The 23,309-nt window shown below is 46.1% G+C and overlaps 1 protein-coding gene across 5 annotated transcripts in view; it reads right to left on the reverse strand.

Annotated features, from left to right (window-relative positions):
- Positions 1-23,309, reverse strand: part of HIF3A (hypoxia inducible factor 3 subunit alpha) — a 194,382-nt gene that overhangs the window by 33,688 nt on the left and 137,385 nt on the right. For all 5 annotated transcript variants that reach the window (XM_069644592.1, XM_069644595.1, XM_069644594.1 and 2 more), the window contains exon 2: positions 365-555. In XM_069644592.1, coding sequence (XP_069500693.1) covers positions 365-555 — 191 coding nt within the window. The remainder of the gene's footprint in view (positions 1-364; positions 556-23,309) is intronic.

Genomic DNA, 23,309 nt, shown 5'->3' on the forward strand with positions numbered 1-23,309 from the left:
TGTTGGACCTCGCCAGTATCAGATGCAGATGTTGTGAAGTGTCTGTCAATATCAGATACAGATGTTGTGAAGTGTCTGTCAATATCAGATACAGATGTTGTGAAGTGTCAGACAAGCATTTTCCGTGAGACAGAGAAAACAGATCTACTGTATTAAACTAGAAATTCCTTCACCCTATTCAGGATTGAAACAGCTCTGTAGCGAGTGTGGTGGGAAAACAAATTCCAGGGGTGCACACAAGGAAGTGTGCACAAGTGCCTACTGTGGAACCTGGAGGCAAAACCATACCAGTAGCCTGTCTCATGAAGGGGGTGGCAGGTGCCATTTCCATCGTCCCCACCAAAACACAATACGTCAAACTCACCTGCGGCCAGTAGCCGCTGCAGCCGGAGTTGGCTGAGGGCCAGCCTCATGATCGATGCTTTGTCCAGGTTGGCACTGATATTCTGGGCCAGAGGCAGGGAGTGGGCCAGGTCGTAGAACACCTCCGTTTCCTGGCCACGGCGGCTCCGTGCCGCATTGCGGGACTTCTCCTTCCTGAGCTCTGTTATGGACCTGCAGAGGCAAGGAGATCGAAGGCGTTAATCAGAGGCCATTGTGCATCTGCCCATCACCCCTAAAATGAGAAACCACAAGCCGTAGGCGAATAGGTCACCATAAGGGCACCGATCGCATCAAAAAAGTCATAAAACTACAATGGAATACACTGGAATATAAAAACACTAAAACCCACAAAGTAAACCCCAAAAAAGAGCAAACAAATCTTTACCACTCAAATGAAATATCTAAACGATGCCCCACACCTAATCACTACCAAAAGAGGGCCTAAAATTCATAGCTAAACCGCTGCACCTTGTGGAGGACGGGAAATCCCCCATTTGCCTTCTGCAAAGGGGTTATTTTGCTTTCAAGGAAAAAATACCCCCTTGGCAGAAGGCAGAGACGTGTGGTATTTTCCCATGATGGGGCAGTGCCCTTCGACAAGGCCCAGAAGCAAGGCTTTTTCCAGAGTGTACGTTTCACCCTCAGCCCTTCTTAAGCCTATGACAGAGGCTTCTACCGCTCACATCCTGTCACTTAGCATTCAAACTGAAAGTTTCTGAAAGGTGTGTTCCCATCACATTATAAAAGGACACTAGGAACACTGCACCATTATGTGGCCCTCTTAACGTAAATAGCATCTCCGTTGTATAGGCATGAATGGCAAATGTTAAGATAAGAACTAGCATGTGTGTATAGAGTGTCTATTGAGGCTGCCAGTCATGTGATTTTACAGTTCTCTAGCAGCAGGGGCTGCTATCGCTTAGTTATAAACCTCGGAAACGACGACAGCTGTTGCATGATCTCTTCCTGGATATAATGGTTCCATGTGATAGTGACGCAGTGAAAAAATCGTAGGCGACTTGGTTTTTCCTTACCCCTAAAATTCTCTCCCCAAATATTCTAGGAGGGGTATAATTATGGCATAATGTCCTTTCGCAGCCAGGCATTTTTACGAGTGCATTGTAAACGTACAAAATAACGAAAAAGGTTATCGAAATGTTGGGGTATAGGGGAGGGCAGGTAATGGGGGGGATGGTCAGGAATAGGTAACAGGTAGGGGGGGTTTGGCCTCCCACCAAAAAAATGTGATGACATTATTCGTTATTTTGTGCACGTTTCAAAGGCAATCGTAAAAATGCCCCACGATGAAAGAACATAGAACCGTTGCATAGTATTACCTCCCATCCCCAATTTGGGGAACGTGTTTGATTGTCTGTAGGGTGCATTTTTTGGGAAATCTCGCCACAGCCATTGTCACGGCAACTTTATCACTGGATACCGATCTAATTAGACCTGTGGCCGGCAGGATGCACTAGGATTGCTGATGCCGGCGCATTACCCCCCCCCCACCCCAATGTGCTGACAAGATTGCACCTCCCGAGTATCTGCCCTCGAGTTTTTTTTATTGGCGGATGAAGATTGTTTTTGCTTCATAAACAGGTGCTTCTTTCTTGGGCGCTGCTGTAAATAACCTGCTGGGATAAAATGCCTAAGTATTCGCTTTGCCAGCTAGTGCAACCATCTGTGTGGTCATTACTCAGCCAAATCTAAAATATCCATCCGAAAGAGCAAGGGGAGGAACACAGCACTGATGAGAAGAACGTGCCGTAGATAGAACACAGTACCCCATTTTGGTTTGCCTGACAAACATGGCTGCCCATCGGTGGCGGCTCGCACAGTGCGTGGATGGGTCGTAATCAGATTGCTCTCTAGTAGAATAGCCCGGGCCTTTGTAAGAAAACGTCGGGCACGCCGTTCTCTCAAACCCGAAAGAGGAGTCTGGGGGGTACTGAGATATATTCCAGGTTCTGCAAAGACGGCATGACCATCCAATGCAACCTCCTATGAATTCTGGCACAGATGGGAGGTCAGATCTGGGAGACTCCTTGATGTATCCTTGGTTCATGGTTTGCTAGCCCAAGCGGAGCTCAACTCTGATAGTTGCCGGAAATACAGGGCTGAGGCAATAACAGAGCGACACCGCTAAAGAAGCTAAAATCAAAGCAAAGGGATATCCGTGGTCTTCAAACTGTGGGGCTGGCCCCCCTCGGGGGCCCAAAGGGTGTCCATGGTGGGCCGCGAGGCTCTTTAAAAAGGGATTACGGTGACTATGGACAATATAAGCAGTCAGGTGTGGTGGGGCCCGGAAATTAATGTTTTTAACTCAAGAGGCGGCTCAGTGTATAAAAACGTTTCAATACCACTGATATATATTAATATATAGAATTACTTACCATAAACATGTTGGCGTGAAAAGGGGCGAAGTCAGATTATCATATATTTTCTTTAATGTAAGCATTTGTATTAAACGTTAGCTAAAATGAAAGGCGCCAGAAATAATCAATTTTGCACCACAGATCCCCTGAAGCTCCACTAAAACAGTCAAAATCTACAATTATACCTCATTTAAAATAATAATACACGAAGAACAAAACTCCACCTCAGGTTTAAAGGAGAACTAAACTGGCAGGAGCAAAACATGATGAAATCAGGAGTGCCAAAAAATCTAAAATGTAAATTGCTATGGGTTAATGCTAAGCAAGAATGCTAATGATTCTACTTCGCCTGTGATAGCTTGGACGCCAGTGCAGAAGAGTCTTACTCGAGCCAGAGATACCCCTGGCACACCTCTGGTGGGCACAGGATAGAGCCCCTGGTAGGCATTTCAAGTTTCCATCTGCCTCTGGGCTCAAGAGCTTTAACAGGAATGTTTGCGGGAATTCGCCCACTCTGAAGCAGCATCCTCACAGGTTGGGCTACATGCTCCACAAGAGCAGCTGTAATCTTGGCGAAACTATAAGGGACTACTCCTCAGACTACACATCACACAGCACTGAGCACCCTTCACAGGCTACCAATCGCCTCAAAAAAAGGATTCCTCAGATCCAGCAATGACCTAGGCCTCGCATCAAAGCAATGTTGAACTATGGTGAATCAGCATTCTCTTGCATCTCAGCAAAACCTTGGGACTCACTGGACACAAGCGACACCCCAAACCATTGTAAAACAAAAGCGAACTAAACAAAATGGGCTGGCCCAAAGAAAGGGCAGCATTACAGCTCAATAACATAAAATATACACATCTGCTAGTGTGGCACATAGCCCATAAACTTGAGTGCAGCTAAGAGGCATGCGCTGCACCTCCTTTGTCTGACACTAGGTGGCCTGCCTTTTTTTTATTCCATCTAAAAAAAGTAAATGCAGGAGTTTGCAGTGCCTGGTACAACTCAGGAAATGTTTTCTTATTACTTCCTCTTTTCGGCATTGTGCGGACAGCCGAAAGCAAAATCGCTATTCCTGTTGATCAAACCTGCAGCAGGATGTGCGTAATGGAATGGAAAGAAAGGACAAATGTGTATTAGGAAACCTGCTCCCGAATAAGCGGATGCCTGGTACAAAGAGGTTTTTGGATGGGTGGGGCAACAAAAAATGTCGAGACAAAAATGGAGAGGGTCTCTGAGCGAGCACTTGAACTTTAATGAGCAGATATTCTCATCAGTCCCCCCATCCCCACCAATGAAGTTTCCTGTTGAATTTGATCATTTTTGTTGGGCTGTTATTTTATGCATGATATATGGGTGGGATTGTTTTTTAGCTGCCCTGGCTGGTAACTGACTTACAAGTAGTTACCATTAATGACAGCCCACCTACCCTGTTTTTACTGCTAAAAGCACCAAGGTCCAAATGTCTGAGGGACTCGGGATAACTGGTGTATCTTTAAAATCTGCACAATCCATTAAAGAAAAAACTCTTTCAAAACAGAAAGAGTCGTCATGCTATTTCCATGGCAGTTCTACAGGCATGGCAGAGCAGGAGTATTTTGCTTAACTGTATCTCCTGCCAATCCCTGTGGCCATTCCCACCCACTTCGTGCCCCTCCCCACCCAGAGCATATCCTTTTGGGATCTCTTTGAGCTCGCTTTAATCAAGCTGTACTATCAAACTTTGTACTCAATGGTGTTTTTTCAAAGTAGTGTTCTGAGAATTAATGACTTAATTGGAGCTGTAAACGAGCTACTGGTGCAAAATGTCTTAACCAGGTCTGCCGTCAGCTACTCTACATATAAGCACTATGCATATCCTTCACTGATGGCCTGTTAAAAAATAAAAAAACTGGCTATGCCAACTATTTTGGCATTTGTGCAAGTATTTGGCATTTGCCAGGCACTACTATTATATGCCCAGGTATTTGCACCATTTTCTCACCTGTTGCTGTCGATGGTCAGCTAATACTACTACGGCAGTGCCTGACAAATGCATTTGCCATGCCCATACAAAAGCCCAAACTGTTGGCAATGCCAATGAGTGTTTAAAAATGTGTTCAAGTTACTTGCATTCATTTTCTTCCACTCTTGACCGTCCAGTATTGCGACTAATCTCGCATATCTTCTCCAGCACTGGATTTTTCATGGATTAACATGCTTTGAATATTACCTGTCGACAGGCTGGAAATTCTCTAACTTTTTATTATAGCTTATAATATAGCTTTTAAGATCACTTTCGCAGCCCATCCATGTCCTTTTGGGTGTGTTCTGCTTCAGCTAATGGGGCATTGAGTGACAATTCCCACCCAGGAGGCCATCTTCAGATTCTAACCACACATCAAGCTCTCTGAGGCCCACTGCGTGTGGCGCTTTATAAAAATGTAAATAAATCACGCTTTCTCTCCTGGAGAAAAAAGGCCAAAGACCAACATATTTCTTCAAAACTTTGAAATACTTAACAACTTTATTAAAAAAAACATCTTCACAGATAAGTGCTATCTACTTTCATAATATGGAAGAAAAACAGAAAGCTCTTTTCAAGGCATGTCGCTCATGGGGAATTAAGAAGGTGTATGAGGGTGACAAGCATTCGGAATACATATACCCTAATCACATTCAGGAGGATTGTCAAATGGGTGCCACCTTTAGCACAAAACCCCTCAAGGATAGAAAAAGGAGACTAGCACTTTGGCTGAATGAGGGCAGATACCCCCCCTTTACAGGCTGAATTCTCTAAGTGCTGTGGAGGACAGATGAGACAGGCCAAAAAAACCTATAAAAGGGCCAGGTCAGAGGAGAACATTTCTTCTTTTTCTGCTACCTTCTGGTCCCGTCAATTCTTCCAGACCATACTGGAGCACCATATTGATTCAGAATTTGAACAGGGGTAGTCACCTCCGTCATCTGAGGGAGACCAATATTCACCACGGGAAGCACTTGTGGAACAGGGGTGCAGGAGTTAACAGAGCTGATGTTGGCAACCCCATCTGCCCCTCCACAGCCAACAGAACCTTTACTCAACCCAAAGTCCCCGTTATCATTACGGGTATCATCTACTCTTCAGTTCCGACTTCAATAACTGGATACTGAACCAAGAGACAATACACCTACCAGGCATGTAACCTCAATGCAACGAGTACTGCCTATGAGGCACACACGACTAGATATTAGAACCCGAGGGGCTTCCCCAAGGAAACAACATTCTCCATACAGTCAAGAAGAGGGAGAACCCCAATCCTCTACCTCCAACGATGAGGGGGGAAACAGGGACATCGACACCTCTACCTCAAAATCACAGCAGGCAAATAACTGGGAGGACACGGACCAGATTCTAAAACAAGACTCTGAAGAACCGTCGTGACGACACAACAGCATTTCATAATACGGTCCAAAAGGCGTGAGGAATTTGGCCTATTACTGTCTGGGCAGAAAAAGGATTGTTTCCTTTTTCGAATTAATTCACAACCGCAGAAAGGCGGTAATATCAACTCCCATTCCAGACCATGTTTGGGAAGAAGGGCTGTTACTGATGAGAAAACCCTTCTCGGAACCGGAATTAAAAGGCTGTTTGGAGAAAGCATGTAAGGCACCAGAGGTATCCCCGAAATGCCTTACTCCCCAGTTAAAACCCAACTCAGTGGTGTCAGCAGCAGTATGCAGAAAATCAAACGTTCAAGGTAAAAAAATGCACTGTACCACCTGACAATGACAGAGGAAACAAGACGCATTTGGCAACAAAGTTCTGGCCACAGCAGCCACAACAGTAAATGTGGCTAATTCACTGGCAATAACCTTGAGATACGACCACAAGACGTGGAACCGGATGGCACTGCTATAAGAGCACTTGCCAGAGGATAAAAGAAAGCAGGTACTGGACATCCTACAAGGGGAAGACGCCTCCAATCATGCGATCAACATTGCAGTCGATATAGCGGAAACAGGTTTTAAACAATAATGGAGTCGTGCTACGGAGACAGGCATGGTTAAAATGCACAGATTCCATAGCGGATTTTCAAGCAAAGATACTAGACATGCCTTTCGAGGGAGACCAAATCTTTGGTCCCAAAATTGACAACGCACGGCAAGCCATAAAAACGGACACAGATATGGCGAGATCACTCACCAAACTAACAGTGAGAAGCACTTTTTGCTCCTTCCGAGGGGCCTCAGGGCATTACGCAGCAACAAATAGAGGCGAAAAGGTATACCAGAGGGGAACCTCATATTCACAGATGTACTAACAGGGGTATGACCGGACGTACCCATATAAACAAATGGACTACAAGCAAGCTCCAACAAGGCGACAAATAACATCCGCCTCTAGGGGCAGACAGCAAAAGCAAGCCTGACTTTCATTGATCCGATACACCCATGGCCCAATTGCAAGTGGGGGGAAACTTGCAGTACAATCTACAGCAGTGGCAACAGTGAACCACAGACAAGTGTGTGTTAGACATCATACAAAGAGGACACATCATAGAATTCCAAGGAACCCCCCCTTCCAACGCCCCGAATATTTCAACACCAGCCACACTTAAGCATCTCAACCAGCAAAGTGGAGCAACGGCTCATAAAAAACAATCAAAAATGTCTCAAACCATCAGAGGGGCAATGACACCTACTCCAGATTCTTTGTGGTGAAAAAAAAACAGACGACTCATGGCGACCAATTCTGGACCCAAGAAGTCTGAACAAATATGTAAAGAAACAAAATGTCAAAATGGTCACCTTGGCAGATGTCAAAGTCAATAAGGGAGGGAAGGGCGACTTCCTAGTGTCACTGGTCTCAAAGACGCATGCTTTCACATTCCCAAAACCCACAGAAAGTTCCTAAGATTCCTTGTAGGCACAAATCACTATCAAATCCTCCTATTTGGTCTTCATTCAGCCTCAAGAACACTCTACAAATGCCTAGCCCCGATAGCTGCATCGTCCAGAAAAAAAGGATACCATGTGTATCCATATCTCTACAATTGGTTCGTACGAGCAGTCACACCAGGTGGTTGGAAATAGCGATCCTAGGGGCACAGTTCAACACCAACGAGGGTCGGGTACGTCCCTCGGTATAGAGGGCAGCGTCAATACCCAGTCTAATCATGAGATTCTACCCGGGCACCAGGATCAGTCAGAGCCGTCATTAAACTATTAGGCACTATGTCGTCCTGCATTTCCCTAATAAAGCATTGCAGCTTAAAAATGAAACCGCTACAAGAATTCCTTGCGGATCAGTGGTCCCAGCTAATGGGAACATGGAAAGACAAGTTGACAGTGGCAGCTTTCGGTGGTGGCTCACACCATCTCACATCACCAAACGAGTCCCATTCAGGGACTCCTCTTTTCAAGAAACCCTGATCAAGGATTGGGCATGCGCATAAACCAGCTATCCGTGAAAGGCCGTTGGTCCCTGACAGAGACATAACTTCACATCAACATATTGGACCGGAAGGCAGTGGCACACGCCCTTCACTCATTCCAACCAGTGTGCAAAGGCAAATTGGTAAAGGTGTTCACAGACAACACAACCACAATGTATTATGTGCGAAAACAGGGGACGCCGGTCAAGGCCTCTCTTGAGAGAAGTCCAACGGCTGTGGCACTGGGCTATCGAAAACAACATGCAACACTACAAGCATTTCAATTCCGGGGAAGGAAAACTAAACTGCAGATCAACTGAGCAGAGCCAACGACCAGTCACACGAGTGGCAACTGGCGAACAGGAAGTTCCTACAGATCTTCAACAAGTGGGGAACACTGACCATCGATTTATTCACCACATGGGAGAAAAAGAAATTCCCCATGTTTGCAAGCAGATATCCACACCATCGATCTCAAACCATCGATCGCTAGGCGACGCGTTTGCAATGTCATGGGAAGGAATCTTCGCCTATGTGTTCCCTCCAACGTCAATCATATGCATGGTGCTGCCAATGATTGCAACATTCTCATAGCACCAACATGGCTGAGAAAAACGTGGTTGTGAGAGCTTGTTCGCCTGTTCTTGGACCGTCCAATCCCTCTAGGTCAAGACCCCAAGGACAATCGACCGCTACAAGGACCCATTCATGCTCATTACACTAGGGCAGTGGGTTCTTCGGCAGCGCTGTGGGCAGGGAGCCACCTGTCGGACATATGCCGCACGGCGACCTGGGTAGTCCTGCACACCTTAGTCAAGCATTACTGCAAAGAGGGACAAGGAGAGGCTGAAGCAAGGGTCGGGAGAGCCATCCTACGCTGCTTGTTTCAATAAGGTATGCCTTCTCCCATTATACCTCCTATTACAAAAGGTTATCTGCTGTGGCACTCTATTCAAAGCATGTGAATCCATGAAAGATCCAATGCTAGAGAAGGAGTATGTTGCTTACCTGTAACTCCTGTTCTCCAGCATTGGTATCTTTCATGGATTCACATGCGCCCACCTACCACCCCTAAGGGAGCAAGGCTTTTTGCCAACTCTCATTTCTCTGGGGTTAGAATCTGAAGATGGCCCCCCTGGGCGTGTCACTCGACATCCCATTGGCTGATGTAGAATACACCCAAAAGGACATGGATTGGCTACAAAATGGAGCTTAAAGCTCGATTAGAAGCTATAATAAAATGTTACAGAGGATTCCCAGCCTGCCGGCGGGGAATATTCAAAGCAAGTGAATCCATGAAAAATCCAATGCTGCAGAAGATATGCAAGATTAGTCGTCATACTGGAGGGTCAAGTGAGGAAGACACTTTATGCAAGTAACTTCAACAACTTTTTAAACACACATCGGCAATGAAAACAGTTTGGCTTTTGTGTAGGCTTGGGAAATGCATTTGTCAGGCACTGCCGTAGTGCTATTAGCTGGCCATTGACAGCAACAGGTGAGAAAATGGTGAACAAAATGGTGCGAGTACCTGGGCATATAATAGTAGTTGCAGGCAAATGCCCAATACTTCCACAAAAACCAAAACAGTTGGCTTAGCCAGTGTTTATTTTTTACGGGAGTCCAGAGAAGGCTATGCATAATCCTTATATGTAGAGTTGTTGAAGGCAGACTCAGTCGAGAAATATTTGTACATTAGTAGCACGATTACAGCTCCAATTAGGTCCATCATTCTCAGAACATTACTTTGGAAAAACACCATTGAGTACATAGTTAATTGGTATGGCTTGAATAAAGCGTGCTCAAAGAGATCCCAAAATGATGTGGGTGGGCAAGGCAGGAAGTCAGTGGCAATGGCACAGGGATTAATAAGCATGGCCAGTGAATGGGTGAGCAAATAATCAAACAACACCTCCACGCTTTGTGACTCTCCTCATATGCCAATTCTCCATAGCTGTACTCTAATGCATTCGTTTTTGCTTATAGTTTGCACTTTAACACCACCTAATAGCCAAAACTAAAAAACGGGCGCAGTAGGCGATTGGGTGGTGTGGGAGGTGGGTGGTATTAGGTGGCTCAGGTGGACGTGGATTTACATGATTTTTGAAAGGCCACGCTCTGGGCTGCGAGGCTGCAGCCAGATGATAATTAACTATCTATATTGCTTCAACTGTTGCATTTTTAATAATAGGTTGTAAAGGCATGGGCCTTAAATTAAATCTTGAGGAGTTCACACCCCACCCTCCAACCATGTCGGTCAGCATGGAGCTCCAGGGCAGAACTCTGCCTCTTCCTACCCAAGTTTAGGGACGGTCTGAGCTGGCAGCTGCTTCCAGTCACCTACAGCGTCTAGGACTATGGCGGCTCTTGAGCCAGGAGTTTCTTAATCGTCTTCCGAGAGTTGTTGAACGTAAAGTAATCATCACACCTATGCTAAAATTTAGATCTTACACCAATTCAAATCACGGTATACATTGGATAGAAACGCATTTTTGCTGGGCTTCACTTTGCCCACAGACTTCAACTGCACTGTCACAGTGGCTTTAAGAACACACTTGTTGGAGGTTTGTGCTTTCTGCAAGAGTTGAAGGCAATGTGCACATGGTAAACAAGTGTACCTTTTTAGAAGCAGGAAGTCTTGCACATGCGCATCGTTACAGACGGCAGTGCGGGCTTATCAGTTTCACACAGGCAGTGACCCATGTCGCGAGGACAACCCTGGCGCCCACGCACCCAGAAAAGGCTAAAGGGGCAGAGGTGAAGTGAAAACAGAATATTTGCTAATAATATGAATGCATAGGATTAGGGCCCTTCAGAAAACCGTCCAGCACAATGCACTACCCCCATCTTCAAGGAGCTGTACTGGCCACTGCTGCCAGTTCTATTCCGTAGAAGCAATGTAAAGTGTGGCAGTGTTGCCAGTAATAAGGTCACCAGAAAGAAATGCTATTTTTAAACATACGAAAGTGCAAAGCTGCAACCCTAACAATAACGCCAACCACCTAATAAAACCAGGCAATCCCCAGGCCTTGACAGTCAAACCCACCGTATACTTAACCCTTACCACAACTCAAATGACTAGCCGTATTCTACCCCAAACCCGTGTTAGCCATACACCTACCTCGACAGTGCTCTAAAACATCTGATTTGCATGTGAATTGATAAAAAAACTAAAATAATTATAAATTAAAAGACCCAAACCCGCCATCAACCTATGCCCTTAGCCTAACCCAAACAATTGCTCTAATTATTCCCTTAACCTAACACCATCTCTAACACTTACTCTAACCCTCAATCACCCTCGCCTCTAGGTTTAGCTTGGCCCCTATCCTACCCTAACACCACCAGCCCTCCCCAAACCCCTTATCACTTTCCCCAACACTAACCCAAACCCAAGTTCTGCTAACCCTACCCTAACAGTTATTGTGGCCCTTACTTTACCCTAATTCCAAACCAACCCTTCACAGAATTCATCCTTCAATCCATCATCCACAACCTTCCTGATCCCAAACATTACCGTAAGTCTAACCAAAATATTTACTCTGAGCCTTGCCCCTAGCCACCTCTAAACTCTTATACTAGCCATAAGCCAGGCAATCCAAAGCCCTGCACAACTTACTTTACCCTAACCCTTATACCAACAGCATTTTGGGTCTTTTACCATAATTCTAACACAAATGTTTACTGTAATGCTGTAACTGTAAACCTAAGTCTTAGCCTTACTCTAACCCCAAACCTTGACGTACTTATCGTGTTTGAAACAGCAATCATTGCCTACAAAGCAGTAACAACCAAAACACCTCTGTGCCTGGCCTAGAAACACTCTCACCAGAGGCAAATGCACCACCAGAAATCACAATATCTCAGGGTGGGGGAAACACTGAAAAGGAAATAAAACAAAGAACAAGGCCTTCCCTGCTATCCAACCAGTCTGGTTCCATGTAATAATGTCCCTGCAAAAATGTCCCCTAACAAAAAAGTTGCTGTTTTTTGCGGAGACATTATTACATTGAACATGCGGGGGAACAACCCGCAACCCCGGTTTTATTTATTAATGTGAGCAGGGGACATCCCTGCAACCAGTCCCCATACATAATGTCACCATATATGATGTCGCCAATGGCTTTTCCCGGCGACATTATGTATGGGGACATTATTACCTGATACCACCAGTCTCTGAAACAAAATTACCAACACAGATAAGACTCCTCTCCCCCAACGTACATCTGAGGAAGACCCTGAAGACCAAACTCTTCAAAGAGCATCATAATCACTGATTGCTCCCCTTAATCCATCTTCCCATACTCACAACTTCACTACTGTCTGGAGACACCCCTACTTTCCTGGACCCCTGCGCATTTAACCTACCTCTACTACCACCACACCCTAACTGTAACCTCTTTGGTGTGACATCTATACACAGAGCTCAATTTTTTCCCAGCTCCTTTTGTGCTTTATAAATCCCATAGATAAATCTCTACCATGGGTCTTCCGTAGGATTCAAAGAAAACGACCTGCTAGACAGAGCAAGCTGCTACCCATCTCTCACCCATTCAGAGATCCTAGGAAATGACGAACCCAAGCTCAATCTCTAATGGGAAACCAATCGACGACCTTTGCCCTGCATTGCTGATCAGCAGTCTCATGTGGACTTCATCAATGAGGTGAAGCGGAGGCTCCCGTAAGTCATAGTGAGCAAGCGGTGCACGGCCCAATAAACTGTCATGATGCCTACCTCCAAGGAGCCAGGTCCGACCCAGCAACCCCAGAGGCAGGCATCATTTCCCCCAGGGGAGTGCCAGCGGGCCCAAGCTGGGGCCCTTTGGACACAGTCCTGGCGCCTTAGGCACCAGGCTCATGTTGGACCTCTGTCCTGGCGCCTTAGGCGCCAGGCTCATAAAGCTAGACATATGTTCAAGTGTTTTAATGTGCACTTACCTGATGCAGACCATGCTGCCACATCCAGGCCCTCTTGAAGCCTGAATGGAACTACTTTACCTGTGGGACTACTTTCCACCCGGGTGTGGTCGGGGAAGGATACATAACTGATCGGTGGAAGGATACACACTTGGAACTTCTTCCAAAGCTATTTAAACCACACCCGATCAGCAACTCACGCTTCGCGTTGTTCTGCTCCTCGCAGCTGGACGCTCACCTTGTCGGCTCCTGCATCTGGACCTCAACCACGCCTGTCAGTATCCTGGGTCACCTGCAAAGGGAGACAAAAGACCTTACCTGCTAAATTAGCACCACAGAGACATCACATCGACGATCCTGAAAAGGAAGACATCATTTTTAAAAGCATTTCGCTACGATCGCTGCAGCGCTGCATTTCACTCACCTATCCTGGACGCCACCAGCAGCGATCATCCGGATCCACAGCCACTTCGCAGAGCCTAGAGAGAAAAAGACAAGAACAAGGTGAGAGAAGGAAGGGAATAGGAAAAGCTCGGTTTCCTTCTAAGACTTACCTGTTGGGTCATTCCCATTTCATTTCGGGTCTTGCCGCTTCCAGGCATTTTCCGGACCCCGGCCCCTATGGGGAAAAAAGACAAAGACATTGAATGAGCGAATGCAAAGACATTACCCGAGCGCTCATCCAGAACTTACCTGTCATTTACTGGAACTGCACGTTTCACTTCGGGTCGGCGCCATATCTCCCGCATTCCGAACCCCAGCCCCTGGGAAAAAGACAATGAACATTATTATTAAGCTTGGACTTGCAACAGAACTTTTACAGAGCCTTACCTGAATAGTGAAGCTTACCTGAACTGGGTTTCAACGCGCCCCTGCATCAGAAGTAGGATGGAGAGCTCATCCTTCCTGACCCTAAGGTGAGACTTCACGGTGAATCGTGGAAGGGTATCGTGGAGGGTTGGAAGAGAGTGGGAGGCTTGAGCATAACTCAGTCAGTAGGTAATACTCCCTTTTCACGCACAGGGGAATATTCCTGCGAGCCAGAGAAGCCAGAGTAGAGGGGCCCTTCCTGTCCATCTACAGAGTCCTGCGCTTCACCATTGAAGAAGCATCAGCACTCGAAGCCAGACCTGCGCCTCCGTGGGAATCAGGTGAGCGTTACATAAACTCCCATAGGACAGGTTATTTTAACAGTGTTCATTCTCAGTAGAGGGGCTTGCACACCTTTGCAAAAGTAATTTTTTTTTGTTAGAAGAATTTAATTTGCCAGCAGAGGCCAATAGCTCACATAATAGTCAAGCGATGACCAGCCCTTTAGCTTGTATGTTCTGCAAGCTCTTCATGGGACCAAGGCAAATTCATGCCTAGAAATGTCAAAAGCAAAGCTACTGTTGTTGCCAATGGTGCACTTTTTGTCTAGCTATCACGGTACTCTTCCTATAATTATAAAAAATACTTCAGACACAATAAAACTCCAACCCCCACATAAAAAGAAAGGGAAAAAAGCGTCCACCCGGAAGTAACAGTTAGAAGCCTTGTTGAAGGGGAACCAGGCAATGCTGGGATCACGTGCAAGTTGACAGTTTGGAGGGAAAACAGGCCACAGTTTATGAATGAATGTTTGGTGTCCAGTAAGTATCCACTCACAGGTGGCCTTTTGGTGCTAGCTCTGCTAAACTTTCCTCCAACCCCCAAACAAACTCCCCAAAACATGAAGATACAGAGAATATCACAAAACAAACAATAGGCGAAAAGGAATGACTGACGCTTGTTTCCCCAGAGGCTAAACTCATCCAATACAATCTTGCTGTATGCTGAAGTGGCATTCAGAGAGGGTTCTAACAGCAAAACCAGAGCATATGGGGTTAAGCTCAAGCAGTGACTAAATCTACTCCAGAAACGTGTCTCTGACTACCCTAACATAAGCAGTGCAGGAAATGGGCTGGAACAAGACAGAGCACCACTCCAGCAAAAAATAACTTGCCGGTTCCGTCCTCCAGACACAGGATGTCCTAGGCATGACTCTCATATCCTGTTGCTAAGCGTTCGTGCCGACTTTTCTGGCTGTTCCCGCTGCACAACCCATTCTTACTCTGTGCTTCATTGAGCAACAGCTTCGTTTGGTCAGAACAGACACACAAACTGCGGAAGCCTCACAGACAGTTTTGCAGCTGTTCAAACTGGTATATATGTCCTGCATTTTACAGACATCTCTTTATTAGGGTGAATATTGTGCACAATCAAAAGAGAAGAGTCCATTATTTGCTTAAAATGTTTCCTTAATGAATCACTATAAGACATGTTTAACATTTAAAATTGCGGACATTAAGTTGTTCCCATAATGCTCTTTGCTTTAATGCAGATCGTCAGAATTGGGTTCTATACAGAGATACTGTGTGTTAACTTGGCCCCACCCCTTGCCCCCAAAGCCCCGCCCCTCCAAAGAAGTGACGGTTCCCCAAATAAATGTTTTCAATTTCCAGCACTGAATATAAGCCCTTCTTCCCACGCCACATACCAACATGTCTAGTTCGGAGCCCACAATTATTTGGCCAACTGTTTCCAGGATACTGCCGGAAAGCAAGTGCTGTAACATTATACCAAGATACTCCCCGGGCCAGGCCGGTGTGCGCAGCAAATCCCTCTGGTACCATAAGAAAAACCACAACATACCTGGCACTGCACCAGTGCTATGTTATGTTGCATTATATAGCGCCTTATATACCATTGGCATGGTCTGAAGGCGCTGGTAGGTTGAACACCCTTGGGAACCGAAGTTCAGATCAGTAGATAGAGTCAAAGGTGCGTGTGAGCACCGGGTATGTGTGCAGCTGGTGCGGTATTCGTGTAATAGCTGCTTCTTAGCGGTAGGTGTGGTGGTTGAGAGATCAGGAGTATGTGTTAGTTCTGGCAGGATTTATCCAGACCGAATGTGGCTGCGTTAGGCCCGAGGAGAACGCCTGGCTGGGGGGGGGGGGTGTAACCAGCAGTGTTTACTTAGAATGATGGGGAGTGTGCGGCGGATGTTGGTATGAGAACAGTTATACCGAATGGTGTCATTGTATCTCTGTGTTCTAGTTGAGTGGTGGTGTGAAGGAGAGAGTAAGCGTGGTGGTGTGATATGATGGGTTATATGCTCTTTCAAACGTTCTCTGCATTCCAAACCATACTATATATGTCATGCAATTCTATGCGCTGCAGTCCGTTCCATGCACTCCTATCCACTCCATGCACCCCCGTCTGCTCCACACACTCCGGTCTGCTCGACGCACTCATGCACCCCAGTCCGCCCCGCACGCTCCAGTCCGCCCCACGTACTCCAGTCTGCCCCACGCATGCGCTCTTGTCAGCCTCATGCATGCACTCCTTTCCGCCAGACGCACTCCTGTCCGTCACATGCACTCCTGTGGTTCACACGCACTCAAATGCGCTCTATATGTTGTTTTATGCACTCCGTCCACATATTTCGCCTGTAACATCTTCATAATTCATCCTTTCCATCCACCTATTTCACACGTTTCATCAACATACGCCACCCGATTCAGCCACCTACGCCACCTGATCCGGCCACCTATGCCACCCGATCCGGCCACCTATGCCACCCGATCCGGCCACCTACGGCACCCGATCCATCAACGTAATCAACTTTGCACAGAGAGGTTATTAGGGAGATTAGTTGGTTCAACTAGGCATGGTATTAGACTATTAGGATATTGGGCACACTTCTAAATTCAACTTTCGCAGAGAGGCGATTAGGCGCCCTTCTACATTTAACTTTCCCCCAGAAGCTATTGGGCACACTTCTAAATTCAACTTTCACAGAGTCTATTGGGCACACTTCTAAATTCAACTTTCATAGAGAGTCTATTGGGTACACTTTTAAATTCAACTTTCACAGAGAGGCTATTGGGCGCCCTGCTACATTTAACTTTCCCCCAGAAGCTATTGGGCACACTTCAAAATTCAACTTTCACAGAGAGTCTATTGGGCACACTTCTAAATTCAACTTTCACAGAGATGCTATTGGTACACTTCTAAATTCAACTTCTAAAAGTACTTCTAAATTCAACTTTTCACAACAAGGCTATTGGGCACACTTCTAAATTCGGCTTTTCACAGTGAGGCTATGGCAAAAAGACATCCGTAAGGAGGGAAGCCCTCGGTTTAATTGTAAAGGTACTTGTGGCTCCTGAGGACCAATCTTCGTGTGAGCAATGGTACATCAGGGCAGGCCATCTGAGTACAGACGCCTGGCAACGGGGCATGTCTGAGAAAAGAAGCTGAGCCCAGACGCTGCATGGGCAGCCCAGTCGCTGTAGACCCTGGCCTAGCACCAGGCCCACAGTAGGTCCTGCCTTGGTTTAGACCCGGTCACAGCAGCAGGCCCTCCCCCAGCAGAATAGTCCCAGCACAAAAGTCCTGCCTCAGCAGCAAAGTGCCAACGGATCCTCCCTGAGCAGCACAAGCACACAGTATGGCTTGCTTGGGCTTAGACCCAGTCACGGATGCAGGCTCTCCCTCAGCAGTATAGTCCCAGCACAAGCCCTACTTCAAATCCCTACTGCAGTCATCCATTTGAGGCCATTTGAAATCGGACCAAGTTAATGCAGCATAAGAGATATGGGGCCCCGTTTAATAAAAGGTGAGCGCCAATGCACTGTTTGTGTACCAGAGCTCACCTTGCAGGAATTTTGAAAAACAAAATGAAAGCGCACTTTTAGTCACTTGTGCGCCAGCATGACCTTAACCTAATTACCATAGAGTAATTTCTACAGTAATTAGGGAAGTGCACGGCAAGGAGTGCTGTAGGAGATAAAAAATAAAATAATGGGGACGTGAGTTTACACCACTGTTTTGATGGTGCAAAAACTAGGACACAATATACAACACACATCACAGTCTCCTGAGTGTAAAAAAAAAAACAAAGAGGGAAAAGTGCTGTTGCTGTGCGTACTGGGAAAATTGCTAATATTTAATAACAAAGTGACATAAAATACCGGGCAATTTGGTGCCTCAGTGGAAGCGCAGCGCAGACCACGCACAGCTTGCTTTTATTAAATAGGACCCCTGGACTATCTAATCCCCTACCAAATGTATACTGTAATGGAACACATGAAACTGCTCAGACTTAACATAAAGCAGCTGTGTTTCTTTTAAATGCAGTTTCATTGAAAATGTATGCCTTCCCATAGCATCGAGCTGGTTACATCTGAACCAATCAACAGTGTAGACAACGCCATATGTCTAGCGCAAAGAGGGCGGAGCTTGCCACTCAGCCCACACGCCATCTACACTGCTGCCAACGATTCCCTCCAAATCAACAATATATTCTTTGATTCATTGTTTTTGTCCATTAGAAGCACCCATCTATCAATTAAGCACTCCAGGGAAACTTGGATGTAAAATATCGATTTTAAAGAGTGCTCCACTGGTATTTACCTCATCTCTAAGTGCGTCAAAGATTGACACAGAAAACGAAACTCGAACACAAGTAGGTAAATAAAGCAAACAAAGGCAAGTCCCCGCACAGAATGGACGGGCTGCCGGGTTAGGTGGGCGTCAGCGTCTGTGGCAGCCGCTCCAGTTGGATTAGGGCGGCAGTGTCGACATAACATGCAAGTTCTGGTTCCAAATAACTTCAATGTTTATACGTTTCTTTAAAAAACATTATGGTTAACATTTTGCTCCAATTCTGTCCGTGGCAAGTGCAACATACTGACCATCTCACAGACAAAAGAGCAAACATGCTTTCCTCATAGGGCAAATTGATGGACAAATGCAGGCAAAATGATCACTGAACTCATGACATGTCCTGTCAAACACTGCAGTGACGTCTTCTTGTATAGATTGTCACTCGTGACGGCAACTCCACTTCGGCCTTTCCACCGACCTTGTCCCTGTATTGGGGCTGCTGACTGGTGACTGTCCTGTTGTTGCCAACCCACCCCCGGCTGTGGCAGTGCTGCTGGGTATTAAGGTGGAGAATTTGCACCAATGTCATGCAGGCTGCGTGGAGCAGTGTGCAGTCATGGCTAGTATGAGGCAATAGCACTGCCACCTTCCAACTCATTGTTACTCATGAAAATGGATAATTAGCCATGACTCGCCAACCTAGGCCAACTGTTGTTGCTTGTTGTGTTACAACGACTGACTAACAATTGAAATAATAAAGTTGCCAAAGCACCACAACTCAATCAAACTAGGCTCAGAAATAAATGCCAGCGCTCAGAAATTAGTGTGGGGGCTGAGCCCTGGCAAACACCCCCCACAAATTAAGCACTGCTTACGCTTCTTCCAACTAGAGATACTGCAGGTCACCCAATGCTCCAGGAACTCTGATAAGGAGGTAGCCTCTGCCCACTCTATCTTTGTGGCACAGAAGCCTAGGCGAATAACAATAGACACTGCTATACACTGCAGTATATCAGTGTACTACTGCTTTTGTTTTACGTGCCCTATCATTGAAGTTGTACATTATGTTAGTGCTAAAGATGCAACAATCCCAGGGCAGGTCATTTTCCTCACAAGGACCAGCTCCAGACAAGGGAACGAGCGTCTGTTTATTGTCGACGATCTTTAAGCAGCCTCTCTTTAGAACACAGTGACACTAGTCCCCCATTAGTATTCAGAACGTTAACTTGAAAACCAGCCTTGCGAAAATCGTACGTGTCTGTGCCCTGATGCTAACGCAAATACACCCATTGACTGCTAGGGCTAGGATTAGAGTGCGCAGGAGAGAGACGAGAGCGTGTAAAACGAGTGCACATTATCTTGGAGATGGTTTCTTTCAGAATAGAGAGTACCCTATAACCAGCATGGCACGGGCACAAGAAGCCAAGCAAAGCAGCGTCCTGGGGCACTGGTCGGAATCACCAGAGGAAAGGTCAATACTATCAGTTGTGGGGCATATCGTGGTTCATAGGCCCCCCAACATTCATTAGTTTCCTTCTGGCCCCTTTCGTGGGTGGGTTTCAGAAATAATCCCCTCGGACTGTTTTCCCATTTTAGAAACAAGGCCCAACTTCACATGACCAGTGGGGATTGAGAGCCACCAGCACCTTCATCAAATGTGAGACCCGTCTCAACTGATTTATTGGGCTTGGGCCAGGGTGTGTGTGGTCAGAGATGAGAAGCACAGAAGCCATGCTTACTGCGAGGGCTACCTTTGTTGCAGGTGGGAGCATTCACCGAAGGTCTGAGGCTGCCTTATCCCGTAGCCCACAGGGCAGGGGTGTTGCTAGGTCTGGAAAAGACCCGGGGCTACGCTAATGTCAGAACTGTCGGGACTGGGGGCGAGCTAGTCTTTTGGCTGTAGCTCCTGAGATTCTATCCGGGGCTACAACCAAAAGACCAGGGGCTATAGCCCTCTTAGCCCCCCCGTAGCAACGCCTCTGCCACAGGGCGAATGCAATGGGGCACACATGCAGGTGGGTGCAGTGCAACAAAGTATGTGATTTTAGGCAACATTTTATTGTTAGTGGTATATGAATGAATTCCTTGTATTTAACATTCTTAGTTTGAATGACTATGCAAGTATGTAATTATATATCAGTTATGATATAACAAACAACGATCTTGTGTCCTAAAATATACCCTACTTCAAGCTGCCAGCTGTTTGAATTCCTCTCCCACCTCCATTTTAGTATTACTTATGCCATTGGAAAAGTTTTTGCTACAATCCTACTGAACCATTTTCGCAAATGGGCAGCCACTGCGGGCTGCTCAGATTCTCTCCAAACTGGATTTCAAAAAAATGCAATTACGAGTGCAAATATTCTGTGCTTGAACCTACTCAAAGATAGAGTTATGACTGGATCTCCACGGATTTACCTAGCGTTCGTTGATCTGTCGGCTGCTTTTGACAGAGTGAATAGGTCCAAACTATGGTCCAAACTGAAGTGTTGGAAATGTCCCGCAACCATTTTGGACCCAATAATCAAACTTCACTCCGAAACCAGTATAAAAGTATGCCTAAATAACCAAGGCCTAACGTCTAACTCTATCCCGACTTCGAGGAATAAAACAGGGTTGTCCCCTGGCCCCGGCTCTGTTCATATCATTCCTAGGAGACTTCAAAGAGTCCCAATCTAAAACCAGATCCTTTCCACCGAAAATAGGCAACACTCAGGTGCCTAGACTTCTATATGCGGATGATTTAATATTGCTTGATCAGACCCAGATCGGTTTGCAACGACAATTAGACAACCTATCAACCTATACCACCGAAAATAATTTGGAAATCAATAAATCGAAAACCAAGATAATGATTCTCCAAAAACAAGGCACCAAAAAGAAAGTGGCTTTCAATTGGCTCCTCCACGACACCAAAATAGAAGTGGTCGAGTCGTTCAAGTATCTCGGAATTCAACTCGACAGCACAAAGTGGGCCAGGAACCTGCAAAATGACCTATGGGCGAAGGCTAAGAATCTAGCCGCGCAATTGAGAGCTGTTGATCGGAAATACGGGAAATTCTCCCTGCAACCAGCAATCAACTTTTACAAGGCCAAGAGTATCCCCTCGTTGACTTACGGCATGGACGCCACCCCGTCTATTCCTCAGAGCCTCTGGCTTAAACTTGAAGGTTTTATCTGGAGATCGGTGCTGGGTTTACCTAACTCCGTAGCTGTAGCCCCGATCCGGCGGGAACTCGGTCTTGTTTCCCTAAAAGCGGCGGTGGATATCGCAACTCTATACCTGTATAGGAAAGTCATCCATCCGGGGAGCCTAGAAATCTATCGAATAATTGCTGAAGAGATCGAGAAGGGCAATAACCAAATGATGAATAAATGGGCTCAGGATCAAAATTTGAAACTGGAGGAAATCGCTTGTACCAAAGAAGAATTAAAGCACAATCCTGTTAGGATTAAAACCAAACTACAGTGTACAGATTGGATCCCGACCATTGAAAAAGCAACTGGTAACAAATTATTAGCCCATCTTCCAATGAACATCAACAAATTGAAAGAACCAATGGCATATTGCAAACGATATCCCAACAAAGCCTTAATGAGAACTTTCTTAAAAGCCCGTCTCAACGTTCTCCCGACGCTGGAAATTCTGGCGATCAGGACAGGATCCACGTCAAAAGCCTGTAGACTTTGCAAAAACGCTGAAGAATGAGCAATGAAGACATCTGGTGGAATCGCTTAATTACTGGGGACAAGACAAGATGGCATACGGCGTCAGCTAAACTGTTGAATTTAGCATTTCAAAAAATTACTCTGACCACTGCCATTTGACTCAGCATCCCCTTTTGGTGGAAGCTTAGTCCTTCTTCCCCTGGTGAAGCTTTTCACTCTTCTTCTTCTCTTGAGCTCTTGTAAAAATCTTGTTTGATTATACACAAGTAATTAAAAAAAAAAAAAATACTTTTAAAATAGACTGAGTTAAAATAGGGTTGGTTCTTAGATCATTAAAAAATACAAAAATGCGCCCTTAATGTTGGGCCCCCGATTGAAGCAGAGATTACCTCAGCAAACAGAAACCAGAGTTCCCCCTGTTTTGCCTGTCTCCAGAGTTCTGCATCGATTTCTCTGCAGCTGAAGGCCCTTCCTAACCCTGGGCCCCTCCAGTCAAGACTTCCCCGATGTTTTGCCTCAGATTGACCTTTGCAATTTGATTAACCCCACTCATCCAGGCCCAGCTGCTGCACACTGTCCACTGCCAGAGCTACCAGCCCACATCAGGTCATCACAACACAGGTCACTCACTTTGAGGGCACCCCTGCCGAGCGACAGCATTGCCACACCAGATGGGTGCCCCAAATTGCTCACCACGGCCTCCACTAAACTCCCGGCACTAGAACACCCCCCTAACTAATACACTCACACACAGCAACCTTCCAACAGACAAACAAGAGAACAATAACCCTCTAATCAAACATAGCAGAGCCCGGCCAATGTATCCTAGCAGCAGGGGCACACAAGGACCCCTTCACCTCCCCCATTCCCGGACACACACGCTGCACTGCTCTTGACAAAGAACACCTAGAAGCAGACCCACAGGCAGTGCTCAGGATACGTCCGGTATGCACACATCGACACAACAACAAAGTTATTTTGCATCTTCCTTCTCCCTCCACAGCCGCCTCCGATTTCTTTAAAATCCACCAAAGGGCCTAGAGACGGTGCTAATGGCAGCGGTGCATGCTATAAATCCCAGGAACATCGCAGAACAACCTGCGCGCCTGCAACACTGGAAAACATCATTTTGCATGCGTCACCAGCCACG

Source organism: Ambystoma mexicanum, chromosome 2p (genome assembly GCF_040938575.1).
Source record: "Ambystoma mexicanum isolate Mex_15411 chromosome 2p, UKY_AmexF1_1, whole genome shotgun sequence".
Lineage (NCBI taxonomy): Eukaryota > Metazoa > Chordata > Amphibia > Caudata > Ambystomatidae > Ambystoma > Ambystoma mexicanum.